The sequence below is a fragment of the Danio rerio genome, chromosome 7, assembly GCF_052040795.2.
Source record: "Danio rerio strain M-AB ecotype USA chromosome 7, GRCz13ab, whole genome shotgun sequence".
In the NCBI taxonomy this organism is placed as follows: Eukaryota; Metazoa; Chordata; class Actinopteri; order Cypriniformes; family Danionidae; genus Danio; species Danio rerio.
The window spans coordinates 79,601,387-79,621,695 of NC_141027.1; the positions used below are offsets into that span (position 1 = coordinate 79,601,387).

The 20,309-nt window shown below is 39.3% G+C and overlaps 1 protein-coding gene across 50 annotated transcripts in view; it reads left to right on the plus strand.

Annotated features, from left to right (window-relative positions):
* Window positions 1-20,309, plus strand: part of LOC101882941 (adhesion G protein-coupled receptor L3) — a 404,469-nt gene that overhangs the window by 321,332 nt on the left and 62,828 nt on the right. For 27 of the 50 annotated variants that reach the window (XR_015496553.1, XM_087262380.1, XM_087262359.1 and 24 more), the window contains exons 9-11: window positions 479-517; window positions 10,122-10,305; window positions 17,692-17,814. Coding sequence is in view for 46 of the 50 variants with exons in the window: in XM_087262380.1 (XP_087118506.1) it covers window positions 479-517; window positions 10,122-10,305; window positions 17,692-17,814 (346 nt within the window). In the remaining 4 variants the exon portion in view is untranslated. The remainder of the gene's footprint in view (window positions 1-478; window positions 518-10,121; window positions 10,306-17,691; window positions 17,815-20,309) is intronic. The other 23 variants (XR_015496550.1, XR_015496551.1, XR_015496552.1 and 20 more) reach the window with 1 other exon arrangement.

Below are 20,309 nucleotides of genomic sequence, written 5' to 3' on the forward strand. Positions count from 1 at the left end.
AATAAAATGTATACTGTATTAACTGATGTGTTTTTCTCAGCCAGTGCCAATGCAGGAAACTGTCAGGATCTTTCATTTCCCTGTCTGTCTGTCTGTCTGTCTGTCTGTCTGTCTGTTTTCTCTTGATCAGGGTCGTTCTGACATGTTGAAGTTTTTGATGTGTCTCGTACACGCAGAAGAGGATTAATCTCTTCCTCTGAGTTCAGAAACATGTGATTTATGCAACTGATGTGTTTCCAAAAGGCTCTTTCACACCAAACGCCTCTCAATAGAAGCTGTAGATTCCTGCGGTGTTTTTCAACACACAGATTTAACATTTCTCTGCAAGAACTCAATAAAACATCAGTAAAGACACTGAAAGCGGCATTAGCCTTTCTCTATCTGCTTTTGTGATTATTCCTGAATAGACGTTTGGTGTGAAGAGACCTTGAGATTCTCCTGCTTGTTACTAAAGCCGTGCGTTTCTTTGGGTTTTCAGCTGCAGAAGCGGGAGCGCTCGTGTCGATATTTTGTCCAGGTATTTCTCTTCTTTATATTTGCACCGCTTTCATCCCGGTGTGTGCATCAGATCATGCATTTCGCTTCATTACTGTGTGTGTCTGTGTGTGTGTGCTTGTGCGTGTGTGCGTGCGTGCGTGTGTGTGTGTGTGTGTGTGTGTGTGTGTGTGTTGTCAATTGAGGCCTTGAGCAAATTTAACCTTCACCTCTGTAGATTGCACTTAATAATCCACAAGTTCTTGAAGGGCTTGTGAAATTAAACTGATGTTTTTCAGATGTCTGTATTAGTATTGTTAGTTTTAAGGATATCTGTAAGCTAGTGTGCTCCAAAATGGTGACAAAATTTGCATTTTGAAGATAGTAAATTATTTAAAATGATTAAAACAGGGATGATTAAAAATGATGGATGGTTTGAAAACAAATTATGTAATTTGTATTTTTTTAATTTCACTTAAAAAATGGTTGTTCTAGAACATTTTTTATTTATTTATTTATTTATTTATTTATTTATTTATTTATTTATTTATTTATTTATTTATTATTAAATAAATTATTATATATTATTATTATATTATATAATAATTATATAATAATTTTTAATATAATTATATATTAAAAATAGAAAAAATATAATTATAATTATAATAATTATTATTATATAAAAATAAATAAAAATATTATAAATTCATTAATTAATCAAAATATAATAAAAACAAATAAAGAATTATTAATTATTTATTAATATGTAATAAATTTATTTATAGTTTAACATAAAATGTATTTATATTAAACATATTTTTTCATGATTATTTAGCTTGAAAAAGGTTAACTACAATATATTTATTTAAACTACATATATGTTTTAATTAATTTACTTTAATTCGATTATTTATTATTATTTTTCAAATAATAATAAATACATAATATTATCAAAAGTAAATAAATAAATAAAATAATAAATTGAAAAATATGTATATTTAAAAACTAAATAAAAACATAAATTATTAATGTACAGTGAATTTATTTATATAGTAATAAAACATTTATTTATCTTAATTAACTAATTATATATATATATATATATATAATTTTTTTCTATTTATTTATAATATACTTATTTATTATTGTAAAACCTAAAACTTTTTTTAACTTAAAAATATATTTTTTAGATTATTTTTATGACTATTAAAACATGGTTGTTCTGGAAAATTAATTAATTTAATTAATTTTTGTTTATTTATTTTAAAAAAAAATTATTTGTTCATTATTTTAAAAATGTTTAAATTACTAATTAATTTATTTTAATAAGTTTATTTATTATTATTTTGTTTTTTAGTATAAATAAATAATACTATTATAAAAGAAATAAATAATTAAAAATAAACAAATTAAAATATTTTAAAAATGTATATTAATGTATAAGTTAATAAGGTATTATATAAATAGTAAAGATATAATTTATTCAAAATTATTAAAACTGAAATGATTTACAATGATGGATTGTTTGAAACGAATTATGTGATTTGTATTGCAAAAGTATGTAAATTATGAAAAATATCAATCAGAGCATGTTCTGCAGTGTGGTCTGCAGGTACAGCCTTCACAAGAACAACAGCAAGAAGAATCCTCCGTTATTCTGCTCATCTGAATATTGGTGAAGATCTGCTTTTGTTCAGGGTCTAAATATTTCCCATAATGCTGTGTTTCTGCATCAGCGAGAGCGGCTGTGCCTTCAGTTTAGCTCTAGGAGATGTGCTGAAGCCGAAAATCAGGATCTTAAACTGGTTTTAGGTGTTTTTAAAAAGCACCGCTGGCCTCAGATCAGCTCCATCGTGAGTGTCACCCTTCCCAGCATGCACTGCTCTCTCTCTGTGTGTGTCCATCCTGAGCTGCTCTTCATCAGTGTTTGTTCAGAGATCATCAGTGACTCAGTAATAACTCACTACTTTCTGACTGTAACGTGCGCTGCTCTGTTACTGTGTGTATGTTGCTCAATACACAATCAAACACACACACACACACACACACACACAAACACACTCAAACACACAAATGCACTAAAAAATACACACATTTTTTACTCACTCATTCAAACACACATGCACGCACGCACGCACGCACACACACACACACACACACACACACACACACACACACACACACACACTCAAACACATATTTGTGTGTGTTTGTGTATGTGTGCTCTGTGTCGACTGAGTATCTCAGATGATGTTTGCATTGAGAGCTCAGAAGTGTGTGTGTGTGTGTGTGTGTGTGTGTGTGTGTGTGTGTGTGTGTGTGTGTGTGTGTGTGTGTTTCACATCATATTTGTTTTGTGCGCACCGCTGCTGTGTTTGACTTATTAATAACAGTGATGATCGATACTCGACCCGATCTGAAGTCAGGAATAGATTTCTGCTGCTGCGCTCAGAAAGCAGAGCCTGCGTGTGTGTGTTTATGTGTGTGTGTGTGTGTGTGTGTGTGTGTGTGTGTGTGTTTTGGAGCGGAGTGTGTGTTTTTTCTGAGGGGAAATGGCTTTGGATGTTTAAACTATTGATGCTTTTTATCCACGATCGATTCACGAGCGGCAACAAACCACACAACAAACCTTCACACACTGTTTATACACAGATCCCTGTGCACACACACACACACACACACACACACTGCAAAAATAATAAATAATCAAAAATAAATAATAATAATAATAATAATAATAATAATATAGAAAATAATATTAATAATAGTAATAACAATATAATAATATTAAAACAATAATGATAATAATAATAATAATAATAATAACAACAATAATGTTAATCATATAATAATAACAATAATAACAAAATCATTATTAATAATAACAATAGTAATAATACCAATAATAACAATAATTATAATAATAATAATAATAGTAATAATAATAACACTGATAATAATAATAATAATAATAATAATAACACAAATTTTAATAATAATATTAATAATAATAATAACACTAATTATAATAGTAATATTATTAATAATAATAATAACACTAATTATAATAATAATATTAATAAAAACAATAATAATAATAATAACACTAATTATTATAATAATATTAATAATAATAATATTAATAACAACAACAATAATAATAATAATAATAATAATAATAATAATAATATAATAATATAGAAAGGCAACAGTAACTCGAATAAGAGGTGAGCAGAAGAGCATCTCTGAACACACAACACGTCCAACCTTGAGGCGGATGGGCTACAGCAGCAGAAGAGCACACCGGGTGCCGCTCCTGTCAGCTAAGAACAGGAAACTGAGGCTCCATTTCTGCTGACACATTCAGATGCTCGGCTCACAATTTGGCCAGAATTTGGATTTTTGCAGCTAATACCAAGTACCAAATTCCGATGCTTAAGGTTGTGTGTGTGTGTGTATGCGAGTGTGGGTATGTGTTTGGTAATGTGAGTTTCATATTCTTCTGTCTCTCTGCTTCGTCTCATACATACGAATGACTCTCTGACTGCTTTATAACTCTGTGTTTGTGTTTGTGTGTGTGTGTGTGTGTGTGTGTGTGTGTGTGTGTGTGTTGCTGATCACTGATAGTTATTACAGAAAGAAACTCATATTGTGTTTTTAATACACGTTCTAATTTAAAAACACATATCGCCTCCTGCTCTCCTGCAGTGTGTCGACAGCAGCCGCCTCATATTGCTCTCTCTGAAAATGCACAGAGGACAATAAGAAGTAAACACCCGAATGTGTGTGTGTGTGTGTGTGTGTGTGTGTGTGTGTGTGTGTGTGTGTGTGTGTGTGTGTGTGTGTGTGTGTGTGTGTGTGTGTGTGTGTATGTGTGTGTGTGTGTGAGGAAGACAGAACTTCATATTGTGCTTTACAGCATTCTCTCTATTATTCTCGATGTTCTGTTCATCCTTGTGAGAAGGCCGTGTCTGCTGAATGCGCTCTCGGCTTTATTTCTTCTTTTTTAAACTGTATTTGCAGATCACATGTTTTATAAGTTCTTAACATCATTTAAAGGGGCAACACGGTTGCTGGTTTGAGTCCCGGCTGGGTCAGTTGGCATTTCTGTTTGGAGTTTGCATGTTCTCGCCGTGTTGGCGTGGGTTTCCTCCATAGTCCAAACACATGTGCTATAGGGGAATTGATCCACTAAATTGTCTGTAGTGTAATGTCTGTGTGTGAATGAGTTTGTTTGGGTGTTTCCCAGTACTGGGTTGCAGCTGAAAGGGCATCCGCTGTGTAAAACAAATGCTGCAACAGTTGGCGGATCATACCTGTGGCGACCACTGATGAATATGGGACTAAGCAGAAGGAAAATTAATGAATGAATGTCAGAACACGCGCACACACACACACACACACACACACACACATTTCCTGTGGTCTGAGCTCCGCACGTGTTCTTCTGCTGGAATATGAGGGTGAAGCTGTCAGGAAAACTGGCGTCTGCTGTCAGGATGAGCAGAAGATCAGCTCACCTGCAGCTTATTTTTAGGACGATTACGATTTCTTGTAGATCACAGTGTTTCTTGTGACACTGCAGCTCATTTACAACACCTCTCACTGTCTGCTACACCCAAACTCACCAATAACAGGACATTGAGATAGATATACAGACAGACAGACAGACAGACATCGCCCCCTAGTGGATTTGTCATCTTAAACACACAACAAAATGTGTCCTAAGTAATGTAATTTAGATTTTTAAACATTGAAACAGTGCCCTCTAGTGGATTTGTCATCCGAAAGGCATAATAAAACGTACCCTAAGTAACTTCATATTCGCAAACATTGAAAGAGTGCCCTCTAGTGGATTTGTCTTCCGAAATGTATAACAAAACGTACCCTAAGTAATGTATTTCATATTCGGAAACATTTAAACATCGCCCCTAGTAGATTTGTCATCCTAAGCATACAACAAAATGTGTCCTAAGTAAAGTATTTTAGATTTGTAAACATTTAAACAGCGCCCTCTAGTGGATTTGTCATCTGAAACATACAACAAAACGTACCCTAAGTAACTTATTTTAGATTCGCAAACATTAAAACAGTGCCTTCTAGTGTATTTGTTGTCCGAAAGGTATAATAAAACGTACCCTAAGTAACTTCATATTCGCAAACATTGAAACAGTGCCCTCTATTGGATTTGTCCTCCGAAATGTATAACAAAACGTACCCCAAGTAATGTATTTCATATTCGGAAACATTTAAAAATCGCCCACTAGAGGATTTGTCATCTTAAACACACAACAAAATGTGTCCTAAGTAATGTATTTTAGATTTGTAAACATTTAAACAGCGCCCTCTAGTGGATTTGTCATCTGAAACATACAACAAAACGTACCCTAAGTAACTTATTTTAGATTCGCAAACATTGAAACAGTGCCCTCTAGAGGATTTGTTGTTCGAAAGGCATAATAAAACGTACCCTAAGTAACTTCATATTCGCAAACATTGAAACAGTGCCCTCTAGTGGATTTGTCTTCCGAAATGAACAACAAAACGTACCCTAAGTAATGTATTTCATATTCGGAAACATTTAAACATCGCCCCCTAGTGGATTTGTCATCTTAAACGTACAGCAAAATGTGTCCTAAGTAACGTATTTCAGATTTGATAACATTTAAACAGCACCCTCTAGTGGATTTGTCATCTGAAACATACAACAAAACGTACCCTAAGTGACTTATTTTAGATTCGCAAACATTGAAACAGTGACCCCTAGAGGATTTGTTGTTCGAAAGGTATAATAAAACGTACCCTAAGTAACTTCATGTTCGCAAGCATTTAAATAGTGCACTCTAGTGGATTTGTCTTCCGAAATGTACAACAAAACGTACCCTAAGTAATGTATTTCATATTCGAAAACATTTTAAAATCGCCCCCTAGTGGATTTGTCATCTTAAACACACAACAAAATGTGTCCTAAGTAATGTATTTTAGATTTGTAAACATTTAAACAGCGCCCTCTAGTGGATTTGTCATCTGAAACATACAACAAAATGTTTCCTAAGTAACTTATTTTAGATTCGCAAACAATGAAAAAGTGCCCTCTAGAGGATTTGTTGTTCGAAAGGTATAATAAAACGTACCCTAAGTAACTTCATATTCGCAAACATTGCAACAGTGCCCTCTAGTGGATTTTTCTTCCGAAATGAACAACAAAACGTACCCTAAGTAATGTATTTCATATTCGGAAACATTAAAACATCGCCCCCTAGTGGATTTGTCATCTTAAACGCACAGCAAAATGTGTCCTAAGTAGCGTATTTCAGATTTGATAACATTTAAACAGCGCCCTCTAGTGGATTTGTTATCTGAAATGTGCAATGAAATTGTAAATATTTAACGTTTTGCAGATACGTAGGCTGAGGCACATATTTCCAGTGAGTTTGGGTTTCTTAAACTCCTCTGAAGTGGTCTTTCAGCCTTCGTCTTTGAAGTGAGCACAAATCAGCATCTCTTCATAAAAAGTTTTGTGATGCGAGTGAAAGTTATCGTTTTCCTAAACCTCCACGTCTTTTTCATCTCTCCTGACCTTCCCTTTTCAGTCTAAACGGCTGAACGGAGGTTTCCCCGCCGCTATTATAGCGTTTGCTGCACATGTTTAGGCCTATTAGCATTCCAAGCGCTTTTTTCGCCTGTAGCCTTTTAAATGTTTAATTGGCGGTAGTGGTGTTGAGCCGAGTGATGAGGTTTTGATGATGGAAGTTAAACATTATTAAAAGGCTGGATGATGGACCACAGCTGTACGCCTCTCATCCCAATTTGTAGCTTTTAGCGCGGAGCTGCGTTTCTGCAGAGCGTCCACTTCTTCTGAAAGTCTCACAGCACTGCCTACTAATATCCGCATTATAGAAACCCAGAGGCAGGTGTTAAATGTGTGTGTGTGTGTGTGTGTGTGTTTTACCATCTGTCATGTTATTACCAGCAGTTTAGACGTAAAGTCATGCTAAAGAGGATTTGCTTCTTTTTAACTTTGCTTCTTTGACATTGACAGGAGTGTGCTACAAACATATTTTTCATATATATATAAAAGCAGTGGCGCAGTAGGTAGTGCTGTCGCCTCACAGCAAGAAGGTCACTGGTTCGAACCTCGGCTCAGTTGGCGTTTCTGTGTGGAGTTTGCATGTTTTGCCTGCCTTTGCGTAGGTTTCCTCCGGGTGCTCCGGTTTCCCCCACAGTCCAAACACATGCGGTACAGGTGAATTGGGTAGGCTAAATTGTCCGTAGTGTATGAGTGTGTGTGTGAATGTGTAAGTGGATGTTTCCCAGAGATGGGTTGCGGCTGGAAGGGCATCCGCTGCGTAAAAACTTGCTGGATAAGTTGGTGGTTCATTCGGCTGTGGCGACTCCGGATTAATAAAGGGACTAAGCTGACAAGAAAATGAATGAATGAATAAATAAATAAATATATATATATATATATATATATATATATATATATATATATATATATATATATATATATATATATATATATATATATATATATATATCTATATCTATATCTATATATATATATATATATATATATATATATATCAGAGGTCGCGTTAGACTTTGTCATTGTTGTAGAGGGTGGTAAAAATTCCGTCACAACCTATTATTGACATCATTTAATTAGCATATCGCTTTTTCATTCATATTTTAATAATGAACTTGCACAATGAGCATATAGGCTAAATTATTTAATTATTTATTTGACAAACAAATAAAAACTCCTATCTGCCTTTACTCATATTTTCCTCCTGCGTCAACCTGAACTGGGTGCTTGCATGTGCGTAATTAAACGCATCAAGGGAGACTGATGCAGAGGGAGTTGTCATTAAATTCTGTGTCTTTGCCTCCGAAAGTCAACTTTTCCTGATAGTTTTATTTTTGTTCTGGAGGCTGAAGCCGCGTTCTGCTGCCACACTGGAGACCGGAATTACTAGAGCCACTTCAGCTAGTGAAGAGCGGGAGGGGTAGGTGTGGTGCACGCAAACTCAAAAGCGCAGAGCAGGTATGGAGATGGTTGCGCGTTGTGTTCAGTGCGCATGGGGACTGTACCAAAAAGACGAAGAGCATGGATTCCGCGAGTCTTTCGAGAGATAGAATGATACGAGAGACCGGCAGGAGATGGGTCTGAAATACGGGAGAATCCCGGGAAAAACGGGAGTGTTAGCAGGTTCGTCTGTTTTTGCAACTACTCAGTGGTGACAAGAGGAGACAAAACCAGGACAATTGCCATCAACTGGACAGGAGTGGGAATCACAGTTAGCAGCAAATACAATAGATCCCCCACAGCATAATCCATCAAAATGACGAATCACCTTCAGATTTTTCCGCCACTCTTGAAAAAAATCAGTCAATGACGGAAAATATTCAGTTAACGCGACCTCTGATATATATATATATATATATATATATATATATATATATATATATATATATATATATATATATATATATATATAGTTTATAATTTATTATCTAAATACTTCATTCATTCATTCATTTATTTTCCTTCAGCTTATTCCCTTTATTCATCAGGGGTTCCCACAGCGGAATGAACCACCAATTATTCCAGCATATGTTTTACACAGCGGATACCTTTATAGCTACAACCCAGTACTGGGAAACACCCATGCACTCTCATTCTCACACACACACACCCATGCACTACGGCCAATTTAGTTCATCAATTCCCCTATGGCGCATGTGTTTGGACCAACAAAAATTTCACAGCAATTCGTAACTTTTTGATTTAGTGGCTAATTCGTATGAATTCGTACGATCTAATTTGTACAATTTAGTACAATTTGCTCATCCCCCAATGACGGTTGGGTTTAGGGATGGGGTTGAGTGCAACGCCTCTTTTCGTACATTTTCGTACAACTGAACTGAACAAATTCGTATGAATTAGACACTAAAGTGACAAAACGTAAAATACTTACGTTTCCTCGTGAGGTCAGGCTGGTTTGGACGGTGGGGGAAACCCACGCCAACACAGGGAGAACATGCAAACTCTATACAGAGACACTAACTGACCAGCTGGGACTCGAACCAGCGACCTTTTTGCTGTGAGGCCACAGTGCTAACCACTGGGCCACCGCGCCGTCCATAACTTGTGTATATATATATATATATATATTTATATATATACTGTATATATATACGAAACGGTTTATAAAAATAATTTTGTCTGAAATTACTCTTGTATGTTGCACAACTATATGATTGTACATCTCTCTTTATATATAGGACTGTATACTATAGTTTTGTGCATTTTAAATACCTTATGTGTGTTGTTCAGTAACTACAAAAAATATGTCCAGCTTGAAATTATTCATTTGAAATTATTATTTATAATATTAATAATATAAAGAGTAGAAATGTAGCTGTTTTGACTGACTGCTGCATACACCAGTGTCCGGAGATCTACCCAAGTGTTGCCAGTATGTTGTCAATATGTTGATGTGACGTTGTCAGTATGTTGATATGATGTTGTCAGTATGTTGATGTGATGTTGTCAGTATGTTGATGTGATGTTATCATTATGCTGTCATCATGTTGCCGTTATGTTGTCATCACGTTGACGGCTGGTTGTTGTCCTGCAGGCGATGGTGGAGACGGTGAACAACCTGCTGCAGCCTCAGGCTCGGGCTGCGTGGATGGAGCTGTCGAGCGGAGAGCAGCTGAGGGCTGCTACGATTCTGCTGGACACGGTGGAGCAGGGCGCCTTCGTACTCGCAGACAACCTGCTGAAGACAGACGTGGTGCAGGAGAACACAGAAAACATCCGTAAGTCCCCATTACTGATCAGTTTATCGGTTCATGCATTCACATTATCAGAACTATGCATGAATGAGAGAATAATAAGTTATGAAGGTTATGAAGATGGTTGCGCATTGGGTTCGGTGCGCATGGGGACTGAACCAAAAAGCCAGAAAGAGGGGGTAGGGGGGTGGAATTCTGGGAGTTTTTCGGGAGACAGAACATTACAGGAGATGGGTGGGAGATGGGTCCCGGGAAAAACGGGAGTGTTGGCAGGTCTGATTTCTGTTATCCCTAATTTCCAGATTTATTATCTGATCCTTGAGCGAGATCATTGTGTAAACGTTAACCAACATAACAGCTTTGAAACACAGTCGCCACTCCAGTCAGTGTGGAAACTGAGAAAATGAGAGGAGATCGCTCTTCATTTCTCAGAAATGTTGTCACTTTCAGGGTGTCACGACAGAAAACAGGGGATCTGTGTGTGTAATGCGCTCGCGTAAAGAGAAAGACAGAAGAAGGAGAAGTGATGTGACAGCAGAGTGTGTAAATGCACAGAAAGTGTCAGAATGTCTGGCTAAGTGTGTGTGTGTGTGTGTGTGTGTGTGTGTCTGTGTGTAAAAGTGTGTGTTTTTATTTGTTTGAGCATGTATTTGTGTTTGTGTATCTGCCCATGTGTGTACTGGCATGTCCGTTTGTGTTTGTGTGTGTGTGTTTTGTGCTTATGTGTGTCTGCATGGTGTGTGTATATTTGTCTGTGTGGGTTTTTATGTGGGTGTGTGTGTGTGTGGGTATCTGTATGGTGTAAGTGAGTGTGCTTGTGCGTGCATGTTTGCATGTGTGTCTATGATTGCAAACGTATGTGTCCATGTGTGTGTGTGTGTGTGTGTGTGTTTGTGTTTGTGTGCGTGCATGTTTGCATGTGTGTTTAAGATTGCATGCATGTGTGTCCATGTGTGCATGTGTGTGTGTGTGTGTGTGTATGTGTGTGTGTGTGTGTGTGTGTGTTTGTGTGCGTGCATGTTTGCATGTGTGTTTAAGATTGCATGCATGTGTGTGTCCATGTGTGTGTGTGTGTGTGTGTGTGTGTGTGTGTGTGTGTATGTATGTGTATGTTTGCATGCGTGTTTGCATGTGTGTTTGCATATGTGTTTATGCTTGCATGCATGTGTGTGTGCATGTGTGCACGTGTGTGTATGTGTGTGTTGGTGTGCGTGCATGTTTGCATGTGTGTGTGCGTGCGTGTGTGTGTGTGTGTGTGTGTATGTGTATGATTGCATGCATGTGTGTCTCCATGTTTGCATGTGTGCATATGTGTTTGTTTATGTGTGCGTGTGCATGTTCGGTGTGTATGTGTGTGTGTATTGTGCATGGTTTGTTTGTGTGTGAGTGTGTGTTTTTCGTTCATGTGTGTTTGTTTGAGCATATAGGTGTTTGTGAGTGTGTGTGGGTGATTTTCTGTATGTTTGTCAGCGTTTGTCTGTAAATGAATGTGTGTGTGTGTGTATGTGTGTGTGAATATTTGTGTGTACAGTATGTGTTTGTGTGATTGTGTACATGAGAGTGCATTAGTGTGTATGGTGTAAGTGAGTCTGTGTTTGTGTGTGATGTGTGTGTGTGCACATATGGTGTGTGTGCGTTCATGATTGCATGCATGTGTGTGTCCTTGTATGTATGTTTGCATGTGTGTTTCTCCTTGATGAAAGCTGACTCTCCTCCTCCTCCTGAAGTCCTGGATGTGCAGGAGTCTCCTGAATGCGGCTCTGTCGTCTCTCAGTGGAGACTCTGGCATTCTGGGATTGAATGAAGCAGGATTTACTCTCTCTGCTGTGCTCTTTATCCTCATATTAAGGGCTGAGGAGCTGCTCTGTGAGTCCCAGCTGAAGATCTGCTTTTACGAGGCTGGTTTTATGCGTGTGTGCGTGTGCTGCGCGGTGATGAATCTGCGGCCGCTGACACCTTTAGCAGACCTCCAGGCCCAGTTTGATGGGCTTGGTTTGCGGCGTTATAGGGTTTGTTTGGCCCGTGGGGCGGCAGAGATGAAAATCAGCCTTGGCTTAAAGGAATAGATCAGCTCAAATTGAAATCGCAGTCTTTTATGCACTCTCCTGTCATTTCAGACCCAGATTGCAGTCTGTCTTCAGTGGAACACACAGAGAGCCGCTGCTTTACATGCAGTCAGTGACGTCCATGTGGTTGTGCGTGCTATTTCTCTTCATTGATAAGAAATTTGGATCATTTTACTGACTCGGACCTTTGAGTCTTGGCCAGCCATAGATATATACACTAGATATCGCATAGGGACCCTGAGCATGCGTCAATAGCGCCGCCACATTGGTACAGTGCTCCCAGGACAAATGTCATTCAACAGCACTAGTCAAGACAGTGTTATTATGTGAAGATGCGGGACTTTAGCGCTGTCTACGGGTGTAGTAACGAGCAAACAAAGAAAACAAAGCACAAAGGCAGAACATTTCATAGGTAATATTAAGTTTTTTCTGTTTTTGTATGTTCTGAACTGTTGTGCTAATCAGGTAACGTTATTGATGATAACAGTCACTTACTGCATTCACCATACGGCAAAGCAGCTCCAACTCGCACTAAACACTCGGCTTATGCTAGTTTTGTTGAATAAAATCAGCAAACAATGCAAAAGAAATATGACAACGAGATGCTGCGCTGCCAGAAACTTGTATTATTGTCAGCTAACGTTAGTGAAGAGTCGTTCGGGGGATTCATTCACAAACAAATCGCTCCCTCCGTCAGTATGAGAAGTGAAAGCAGGAGAGGAGCTGTGTTTCAGGACATGATTAGATCAAGTTTAACAGGCAGGGTGAATAGTACATTTCTGTACACACAAACACAAGCTTTTTGTCAGGAATGCCCGTGCGGTCACTGATCCATCAATGTAGAAAAGTGATGTAAAATTATAATTTTCGTAATTAGAAAAGAAAAATTACATACTAACATCCAGGAAAACTCCCGATCATAGATATATGTGTGTATATGTGTATATCTCTGGCTTTGCATGGCCACAGTCCTCCACTGTACCTTGGTCCCGCATTCATTTCAAAGGAGCGCTACCCTGTAGCAAGATGGCGGCGCTATTGACGCATTCCGTACAATAGACAACAACATAGATATATACATTAGATGTCGCCTGGCCTATTGTTGTCTATTGGACGGAATGCGTCAATAGCGCCGCCATCTTGCTACAGGGTAGCGCTCCTTTGAAATGAATGCGGGACCAAAGTTACAGCGGAGGACTGTGGCCATCCAAAGCCAGAGATATACACATATACACACATATATCTATGATCGGGAGTTTTCCTGGATGTTAGTGTGTAATTTTTCTTTTCTAATTACGAAAATTATAATTTTCCATCACTTTTCTACATTGATGGATCAGTGACCGCACGGGCATTCCTGACAAAAAGCTTGTGTTTGTGTGTACAGAAATGTACTATCCACCCTGCCTGTGAAACTTGATCTAATCATGTCCTGAAACACAGCTCCTCTCCTGCTTTCACTGCTCATACTGACGGAGGGAGCGATTCGTTTGTGAATGAATCCCCCGAACGACTCTTTCACTAACGTTATCCGACAATAATACAAGTTTCTGGCAGCGCAGCATCTCGTTGTCATATTTCTTTTGCATTGTTTGCTGATTTTATTCAACAAAACTAGCATAAGCCGAGTGTTTAGTGCGAGTCGGTTATCATCAATAACGTTACCTGATTAGCACAAAAGTTCAGAACATACAAAAACAGAAAACTTAATATTACCTATGAAATGTTCTGCCTTTGTGCTTTGTTTTCTTTGTTTGCTCGTTACTACACACGTAGACAGCACTAAAGTCCCGCATCTTCACGTAATAACTCTGTCTTGACTAATGTGGTTGAATGACATTTGTCCTGGGAGCACTGTACCAATGTGGCGGCGCTATTGACGCATGCTCAGGGTCCCTATGCGTTATCTAGTGTATATATCTATGAGACAACAATAGGCCAGGCGACATCTAGTGCATATATCTATGTTGTCCAGCGAGGTGGACGAATCCTTTTCTTGCTGTGAGGCCACTGTGCTAACCACTGCACCACACAGTCTTGTTACCTCACGGTGCATTCGCTTATGATAACAGTGTGTATGGGTGTTTCCCAGTACTGGGTTGCGAATGGAAGTGCATCCGTTGCATAAAACATATGTTTTAATAGTTGGCGGTTCATTCCGCTGTGGCGACCCCTGATAAATAAGTGACTCAGAATGAATGAAGAACAAGGACAGCGTGTGGATTTGTGTGCAAACTCCCCCTTTAGGGCGACAGCGAGCGCCAACGCTGCTCCATGTGGAGACTGCAGAGCAGATTAGCGGCGCTGCCATCTGATGCTAGTGTTGATGACACAGTTGTTTGGGGAAATAAAAGGCTGTTTGTGTGCGGGAATGGATGCTCATCTCGTGCCAACTCACCCTGAAGTGCTTGTTATCCTCCTCCTCCTCCTCGGCTTTAATATAATGCGCTTTAAAGAACCGACGCTCCTTTGTATGCAGATTCCTCTCTTTCTGAAGGCGAGCGTGTGTGTGTGTGTGTGTGTTTGTTTGTTGGAGTGTCTGTCCTCACACTCATAATCTGGTGAGCAGATTTCGGGTGATTAACGTGTTATTTAAACCGGCTTTTGATTTCTCTGGAGGCACAGCAGCGTCTCGGCCCGCTGTTTGCCAGTTTTAAGCCTTTTTCTGCGCAATCGCTGGAAGAATGAAAAGTATTTCCTGCAAGCTTCAGTCGCCCACTGCTCTTTATCGCTCGGCTTTTGTCCTGTCGGAGCAAATACCTGCAGCGGTGGAAAGCTGCTGGGAATTTTAATGTTAATTTGCTGGTGATAAGTGTTTTGTGTAAATGCTGTGGGATTTACAGAGGGATGTTTCTGAATGGCCAGGATTGCGTCTGTTGTTGCTGAAGATCTGCTGTGTTCATACTCTGAATCTCACCGCGAGTGTTTCTTTCTGCTTTTCAATGGTTTGGTTTTTTAAACTGCAGACTCAAATATGCAAATCTGTGATTTCACATGTCTCCGCAAGATTGATGTCATGCATTTATGTAGTTCACAATGCGTCAGATGAATCAGTAGCTGTGTTTCAAGATTATTTATAGTTCATGAAAATTAACGAAAAAACAAAAACTAAAATTTAAATTTTAGTTAACTGAAATAAAAATAAAAACAAGAGTTTTTTTTTGGTCCCACTTTATATTAAGTGGGCTTAATTAATAGTTTGTTACAATGTACTTATTGTGTAAATACATGTATTTACTGTGTACTTATGCTTGATTAAATACCTGTATGTAATTACATCTGTAACTAACTTCTGTAATTACATTTGTAAATACACTGCTGACCATTCCCTAAACCTTAACCCACCCTTAAACCTACCCACACCCCCAAACCTGTCCATAACCCAACCCATATCCCAACTCAAGAGCACCACAAGTGTTCTCAAATACTTTATGAACACAGTAAGCACATTGTATTTATTTTTTTATGTAAGTACATAGTAGTTAAGGACACTTAATATAAAGTGGGACCGTTTTTTTTTATAAAACTAAAACTGACTGAATATTGTGTACATAAAAAAAACTAACGGAGACTAACTAAAATTACAGCAAAAACGTTCTTCGTTTTCGTCTTTGTAAATGTATTTAATACATAAGCCTAATGTAAGCCTTTTAGATGTAAATCTTTGTACTTTCACGCTGCCGTTGTGTGACCCATACGACACCTCAGACTCTGTAATCCTGCTGCTGTTGGCCAGATCAAGCCAGTTCAGTCATCCTCACTGTTGCTCCCGCAACAAAAACAATGGCTGGACATGACAGCGGCACGGTGACCACATTAAATACGACCCGAGTAGACACTTAAAAGTATTAATTTAACACATTTGTGTCCAATAATGGCTTTTATTTCTGTACTAGTGATCCTGATCGTGAACGAACTCTTCGTTTTGAACTGAACTGGTTGAGCTGATTCACCAAATCAAACTGAATCATTTGAAATGATTCACATCTCGATTAACATCGACACTTATCTACAAACTACTTACTTTTTAACATGCCTGATATGTCCTCTGACTCGAAATAAACCAGCATACACTGAGTTATTCAGTTATTAGAACGGTACACTGAGAAGCGGTGAACAGATAATGCTGCGCATGCGTGATTCAGTGAACCGAACACAAACAGTACATGACAGCCTGCTGTGACTGACACTAACTTGAACGACTGCAGCGCGAATAAACTTTCCAAGTTAATAAGCATTCCAACTGATGAGAGGTGCTGTACAAGCCACAGAGACCGATCCTTGTTTACATGTTTCACTATTCTTTTGTTTGATCAAACATAATTCACTGTGTTTGAAGCACATCAGACATATAAAAGATTACTTATGCACATCAGCTCAAAAACAGAGGAGAATGGCCCTGAAGCGCACAGCATAAGGTGAGAGATGACAGCTGTCTGTGCTATCTGGGGCTGCTTCTTGATCATAAATGTATTGTTTTCACTTCTGCACCATGGAAACACCGCGATTCATTCGGCAACTGTTTGGCATATGAATATAATTCAGTAAAAAGAATGCTAGAACCGTATGAGCACCGGCAAGAACTTTCATATGAGCTATAACTTGTACACGTGTCATATGAAAAAATATGAAAATGAACCAATGTTCAATACCCAGCTCAGGTATCCAAAAATACTGTGTATTTAAGTGTAAATAACTTTTGTACAGTAGAATAAAAACCAAAGTGATGCATATGTGCATAAAATATAGATTCCACATTTTCAAACGACACCACTTACGGGGGTCTGGTGCAACGCTAGCCCTTTAAATCTGAAAGCGAAAGTCGATGACGTCACGGACCCGGTACCGGGTCTGCAGAGTTTAAGTGGTTTTAAACAATGCACAAAATAATCATCCACAGTGCACCAAAAACCACACTAGTCCTCTACAGGTAGATGAAGTCGTGGGTGGCTGTATCAGTGGGTAGGAAGGTCTTGACACACATCCAGTGCACTTATTAGTTTTGGAACTGGACACATTTGAACAGCTCATTCAGACTGATTTTGCAATCTAACAAGTTCCACAGAAGAATATCAGCTCATTTAAACGAATGGTTTGCTCATGAGCGCCGTGACCTTGGGTGAATGTCAGGACTTTCAGGGAATTGAGAATTAAATGTAGATGTATTCCTCAGACGAAGCACACGAGAGATTTTCATTCTCTAGTTCTCCAGTCCTCATTCACTTCCATTATACTATTGATTTGTCATCTGAAAGCACCTCTATCATATCTTTGAGCTCTGTTAAGGACTGCGGGATTATTCTATTAACTCTGTGTGTGTGTGTATGTGTGTGTGTGTGTTCAGAGCTGGAGGTGGCGAGGATGAGCACAGATGGAAATCTCCCCGATCTGAAGTTTCCACAGACTGGAGGTCAAGGCAACGCCATCCACCTGTCAGCAAACACCCTCAAACAGCACGGCAGAAACGGTATGAGCACACAGACCATAACAGAATTAATATTACAACTAGCGCTGGGTGATATGACAAAAATCTCCCGTATCATTATACAAGTCATCTCACATCCTGAGCCGTTGCAAGCTGAGCTGCCGCTCTAGGCAAATGACGGTCACGCCACCCTCAACCCCAACCCTCTCTATGTTGCCGCCCTAGATGCGGATATAACTGAGGGCGTGGGTGGTGAGTGTAGTGTCGCGGATGCCGCCCTCTCTATTCTGCCGCCCTAGACGCGGATATAACTGAGTATGCAGGTGGTGAGGATAGTGTCGCGGTCTCCGCCTTCTTTATTCTGCCACCCTAGACGTGGAAATAACTGGGCGCGGGTGGTGAGGGTAGTGTGGGGGATGCCGCCCTTTCTATCCTGCCGCCCTAGGCAGCCGCCTAGGTCGCCTCTATGAACGTGCCGGCCCTGATCCTGATAATGATATATGTCATGATATTGTACCTATTCTGTAAATTAAATTAATTAATAAATTTTATACTGTATTTTAGCCATATTCTTAAACACATTTAAAAAACTAATGATAAACACACACTAAACAAATGCAAAATCTAAACATTGTACTGGGCGAGGGAGTGGCGCAGTAGGTAGTGCTGTCGCCTCACAGCAAGAAGGTTGCTGGGTTGCTGGTTCGAACCTCGGCTCAGTTGGCGTTTCTGTGTGAAGTTTGCATGTTCTCCCTGCCTTCGCGTGGGTTTCCTCTGGGTGCTCTGGTTTCCCCCACAGTCCAAACACATGTGGTACAGGTGAATTGGATAGGCTAAATTGTCCATAATGCATGAGTGTGTGTGTATGTGTGTGGACGTTTCCCAGAGATGGGTTGCGGCTGCGTAAAAACTTGCTGGATGAGTTGGCGGTTCATTCCGCTGTGGCGACCCCGAATTAATAAAGGGACTAAGCCGACAAGAAAATGAATCAATGAAAACATTGTACTTGCAACATTGCAACTTTCTCATGCCGTTATCCATGCTTTCCCATAATAACATGTATTAATGCGCTCATATAAATGAGAAAAATAAAATTACCCTTAAGCGATGTATTTTGTGACACCACAAAACAAACAATAGAGCATAATTTAAAACGACATATAATATACCTTCTCCGGCCACTTTATTAGGAACACCTGTCCAACAAATTTCTAATCAGCCAATCACATGGCAGCAACTCAATGCATTTAGGCATGTAGGCATGGTCAAGACAGTTCAATGCGAGCATCAGAATGAGGAACAAAGGGGATTTCAGTGACTTTGAATGTGGCATGGTTGTTGCTGCCAGACGGGCTGCTCTGAGTATTTCAGAAACTGCTGATCTACTGGGGTTTTCACGCACAACCATCTCTAGGGTTTACAGAGAATGCTCCGACAAAGAGGAAATATCCAGTGAGCGGCAGTTCTGTGGGCGCAAATGCCTTGTTGATGAGGCCAGAGGAGAATGGCCAGACTGATAGAAAGGCAACAGTAACTCAAATAAGCACTCGTTACAACCGAGCTCTGCAGAAGAGCATCTCTGAACACACAACACGGCCAACCTTGAGGCGGATGGGCTACAGCAGCAGAAGAGCACACCGGGTGCCGCTCCTGTCAGCTAAGAACAGGAAACTGAGGCTACAATTCACACAGACTCACCAAAACTGGACAATAGAAGATTGGAGAAACGTTGCTGCTCTGATGAGTCTCCATTTCTGCTGACACATTCGGATGCTCGGCTCACAATTTGGCATCAACAACATGATAGCATGGATCCATCCCGCCTTGTATCAGCGGTTCAGGCTGGTGGTGTTGGTGTGGGGGAGATTTACTGGGCACACTTTGGGTCCATTAGTACCAATTGAGCATGGTGTCAACGCCACAGCTCGCAGACTGGTTTCTTGAACATGACGATGAGTTCACTGTACTCAAATGGCCCCCACAGTCAGCAGAGCTCAATCCAACAGAGCAGCTTTGGGATGTGGTGGAACGGGAGATTGGCATCATGGATGTGCAGCCGACAAATCTGCAGCAACTGTGTGATGCTATCATGTCAATATGGAGCAAAATCTCTGAGGAATATTTCCAGTACATTGTTGAATCTCTGCCATGAAGGATTAAAGCAGTTTTGAAGGCAAAATGGGGTCCAACCCGGCGTGCCTATTAAAGTGGCCTGTGAGTATATAGTCGTATTGCACAGCTCTGCTTACAACCAATGAAAATTTTCATAAGTATTAAATTGAACAATTTTTTATTGTTTGACTCTGAATATCTCAGAATGTCCAACATTTTAGTTGCCAGAAAGCAATAATAGGCTAATAAGTGCGGATCCTCAACAGTTTCTTTCATCAGAGGTTTTCCTAGCGGTTACAGAACCCCCCATCAACAGGAATCAGGAAAATAGTTTTGTGTTCTTGTAAGTTGGTGATCCCAGACTCTACGGAGGGGCGTTATTTGATATTTTTCTCTCACACACACACACACACACACACACACAC